The 4626-nt window shown below is 42.3% G+C and overlaps 1 protein-coding gene across 1 annotated transcript; it reads right to left on the minus strand.

Annotated features, from left to right (window-relative positions):
• Nucleotides 1-1174: 1174 nt before the first annotated feature.
• On the minus strand, nt 1175-2278 carry LOC123935205 (centromere protein V-like protein 3). Its single transcript, XM_045995766.1, has one exon. It carries the CDS (start codon nt 2258-2260, stop codon nt 1475-1477), a length of 786 nt encoding a protein of 261 aa, XP_045851722.1. The 5' UTR covers nt 2261-2278; the 3' UTR covers nt 1175-1474.
• Nucleotides 2279-4626: the final 2348 nt, after the last annotated feature.

A 4626-nucleotide genomic window follows, 5' to 3' on the forward strand; every position in this document is an offset into this window, starting at 1 on the left:
TTTGATCTTCTGTCTCATTCTTAGAGAAAACCCGTATTTCCTTTCAATTTTTCTGAGTACCACAACATATAGTCCTCTATATGTTCTTTATGGGAACAATTACCTGCTGCTGGTTTCCTTCTGGACTTGTGATTTTTACATATTGCTATACTAATTACTTTCCCCTAGTATCATACTATCTTCTGATCTTAAACATTAAGCCAGCATGAGATGGCTAATTCTCAGCTATCTGAAGATGCTCCTATACTATGTGATGAATTGATAGGTAGAGATTTTGGGATTTCAAATCAATGGAAAAAAGAAAACACGTATTCACTGATAATTTAGTAAACACAAAGTACTATGCTAATCCTCAAAACAATATATCTGTTAGTTGCTAGCATTATTTACAGAAGATTAAAATTCATGAATGCAGACTTTAAGCAACTCCATGTAAATTATATACATAGGAGGATTCAAACATAGTCTGCTCAGGAGGTTGAACCTGTAAACACTCTACTATTTTCCTTCTGAAAAATTTAGGGGATCTAAAGAATTTATTGCCACTATAAAAACCAGAGATACCACCATCTTTCAAATAATAACAGCCAACACTTCCCTGAAGCAAGCCCAGTTGCAAATATAAATGAAACCACACAATCTCACTTTAAAAAGTATTTACTAATTTCTCAATACGTAACACATGTTCAAGATAGGAATTTCAAAACATCAAAGAGGGCATATATACAGCAGCACAGACATCGTTCTCATTCTTCTGCCTCCCCATCACCCTACCCACAGACAGTTTCTAAAACAAAACCAAGGTAAGTGGCAGCATCATGTGAAAACATAAGCACAATGGGTATGTCACACTAATGAGCCTTAAACATATTATATGAAAACACATTAAATAAACAACATGGCTGAAATCAATGCCTATCTCTAAGTATCGAAAACGCGAGTGCTGACCTAAATTACACACACGCACGCAGCTAATCAACAGGAAACGTCCTAAGAAATGTTCACCAAAGTGTTTGGATATAGGGAGTGGCCCTGCATACCAGATGCGACCATTAAAAACAATCTCGTTCACAATAGCACTGTAACGGTACAGTACATACGAATGATCCGAAAATGATCTATGAGAACTACAGGAAGAATAAAGAATACAAGGCAGGGTTACATAAGGCGACTTGGAAAAGTAGAGACACTACTTGCTTATTGGATTGGAAGATTATGGCTGTAGACAGACAAATGTGCGCTCAATTTTTTGACCATAAGCAAGTCCAAGTTCGTTGCAAAACACTGAAAGGGAAGGGGTGGAAGGCTGGAGAGACATCACGGGTCATCAGTCCAGAAACCGACCTCTTTCATACAGCAATCCCTTCACAAGCACTGAGGTGGGTCCCTCCGGGTGGGGGTGGGGGGTGGCGGGCATGTTTCGGGCGTGTTGCGGCCGCAGTCACCGCTCCTCTTCGGGAGGAGAGGCAGGGGCTCACTCGGGGGACGCGCTCTGGATGGCCTTGGGCTCCTTCATGGCCTCCTCCCCCCAGTCGCCACCATCGACCTCCTCGATGACCACACTGCGCACGGTGCCGGCGTCCAGGCAGTGCGGGGCGATGCCATACACGCCGGGGTCAGAGACAGAGGCGTGGAAACTCTGCACCCCGCACCTGCTGCAGAAGCTGTGCAGCGCCGGGTGCGCGTGGGATCGATAGGTGACGATGCTCTCGGCGCCCAGCAGGAGAGTGAAGCGCGAGGCCGGGACGAGGAAGTGTCGGTGCTGCTTCTTCCTGCACAGCCTGCAGCTGCAATCCACCACGCGCAGGTCTGCGGGGGCCCAGACCGCGAAGCGGACCGCGCCGCAGTGGCAGCCTCCGGTGTGATACACCAGGCCTGGGTACTCGAAGGTGTCCAGCAGGAACTTGGCGGCGCCCTCGCAGCTGAGGCCCCGCCGCTTCCTGAACGTCTCCCAGCGCTCCCGCTGCGCGCCCAGGTCCATCTCGCCGGAGGACACGGCGGGCGCCCGCGGCTTCGGGGATCGCAGCGGGCCTCTGGAGCCTGCCTCCCGGGCCCGCCGCCACCAGCGCTTCCGCCGCAACCTTGCGGGATCCCGCCTGGCCGCCGCTGACTTCCTTCCCGCCGCGTGGCTCCCCACGCGGACTTGGAAAGGGGGGCGCCGGGCGCCCATGACCGCGATGGCTGCGCAGGCGGTGGCAGGATCCCCGGGGCGCTTTCGCCCCCGCGACTGGGTGCTGGCGCAGTTCCTCACTCTGCCCATGGCGCCTGCAGCCTTCCAAGCGCGTGCCCACCGCCCCTGGTTTCCTAGTAAGTTACTGAGCAGCCTCATTGCGTCAGTCTGATTGGCCACTTGTTGAATGTGATGTAGAGACCCTTTCTTGGACCCTATCAAAACAGCCTTTACTGGCCTGAAATTCAATCATAAGGCATTTATTGTCTGAGCACCTGCTGGGCTGCAGGTACTGGACTGGATTCTGAGGATGTAGAGATGTATTAAGCTTTTCAAAGCACTTAAAATTTCCTAGGGTCCGTTATACAAAAATATAATAACCAAAATAGTGTGGTGCTTAATCTGACAGAGATAGGAACAGAAGCCTCTGGAACACACAGAAAGATCCATAGACACATTAGGTAGGGTGACTAGGAGGGGTGAAAAAAGAGTCCTCCTGGAGGATTGATTCTTTTATTATTATTTATGTTTTATTTTCATCTGTGCTTTCTTTGTGATGAAGTCTACGTAATTATAGAGCTACTCCTTTTTAATTAATGTTTGCATGATATGCTGTTTTCCATTCTTTTCACATTTATCTGTATTATTGAAATTGAAGTGATTTTCTTATTTTTTAAGATTTTCATGTGTTTATTAAATGTAATTGGCAGTTTGGAGATTGACTTTCCTAACACAAAGCATTAAATCACAATGGAAAAATGGCACATCTTTGTTATTGACTAGGATCTTCAAAACTTAACTATATAATCGACAGTTTGCATGGTCCATCCAAGTCTGAGAAGAGTTATTGGACTTTCCCACTTTATGGACATGATGCATTCAAAGTCTGTAGTCGATTTCAGGAAATTTTGTGTGATGTTTTGGAGAATTCTGTTTCATATCCCTGATGTGATACAAGTAGCTTGAAAATAGGCTGAAGGGAGAGGGACAATAGAATTCAATATTTTTACCCTGGACATGCCTGTTTTTTGAGAAACTCAACTGTATTTATTCTGTAAAATTCTGTAATTTTGTGAAGCAACATTTTAGAATATATTCCTAACCAAGTATTTTTAATACTTGATTTTTTGTGTTTCTTTTCAAAATCAAATTTTAATTAAAACTCAGTATTAGAACTTCTCTAGAATAATCAGAAGATACTGAACCAGTTCTCCCCCTTGTCAACAATTGCGTGGAGTTGATGAACTGCTCTCTCCCTTCCCTTTTAGATAGGACATGTATTCTTAGTTCATTATGTTCCCCATCTAGCCTAGGTAACCTTAACCTGCGTGGCTTTTTTAAGTATTGAGTTTGTGATATCTTTGTAAGCTCTTAGCCATATACAAATAGAATATTCCAGTAGCTTCTAGTTCTACCTTGATTCTTTCTGTTCTGAAGTGACTTTAATATAAACACTGTGTGGTTAGCTGTGTGTCTTTCTGCTACTGCCAATATTTGCCTTTTAATTCACATAGTTTATTTTAGGTTAATCGTTGATATGCTAGTGTTTATCGCTACCGATTTAGTATTTGTTTTCTTTTGTTTCCTATATATCTCATTCAACCATCCCTTATTTCTTGCCTTCTGTGCCTTACTTTAAGCACTATAGGATTCCGTCGTGATTTTTTTTTTTTAGTGTTTTTTAATGTTTTGCTTTCTAAAATTTTCTCATTGGCTGCTGTGGAATTTACAATATGTGTATGTGACTTATCACAGTCTACTGGTAACAAGTTTCATCGTTTCCCTGAAGTGTGGGAACCTCGATCCTATTTAGGTTCCTTTACTTTTCCTACTTTTAAACAAAGTTGCATAGTTATCAGATGCTTTTATGATTTGTTGTAATCACATAATGTGATTTCTCCAACTTATGAGTCTATTGGATGTCCCATATGCATGTTCTTTCTCCTACGTTTTCTTTTTTTTCCCTATTATACTTTCTTTCTGATGCTCCTAGAAATCTCCCTTTATCATTTCTGTTTTAAGCACATATTTTAAATATTCTCTCAGCATAGATCTGCCACTAACAAATTCTCTTCATTTTCCTTGCCTGAGAATGTTATGTTTTCTCCTTCATTCATTAAATATAGTATTGCTGGATACAAAACTCATGGTTCACAGCACTGTGTTGAACACTTAAAAAATACCAGGATACTTAATACCCCTCATTAGCCAGATGAGAAATTTATCATCTCAAATATAGGTGTTCATCTGTAATCTATGTATCATTTTGTTCTAACTGCTAACAATGTTTTTGTTTTTAGTTATAAAAGATTGACTCTGATGTGTTTTGGCATAGATTTCTTTGGGTTTGTCATATATGTGGTTCACTTATTTTTGAGACTCTCTAGGTTTATTTTTTTCACCAGGTTTTGACATTTTAACTTATCATTTCTTATTATAAGTTTTCAGTTCCACTT

Source organism: Meles meles, chromosome X (assembly GCF_922984935.1).
Source record: "Meles meles chromosome X, mMelMel3.1 paternal haplotype, whole genome shotgun sequence".
NCBI classification, from domain to species: domain Eukaryota; kingdom Metazoa; phylum Chordata; class Mammalia; order Carnivora; family Mustelidae; genus Meles; species Meles meles.

Excerpts from the sequence above, each read along its gene's own strand:
- LOC123935205 (XM_045995766.1), bottom strand. The coding sequence starts at position 2,260 with ATGGGCAGAGTGAGGAACTGCGCCAGCACCCAGTCGCGGGGGCGAAAG.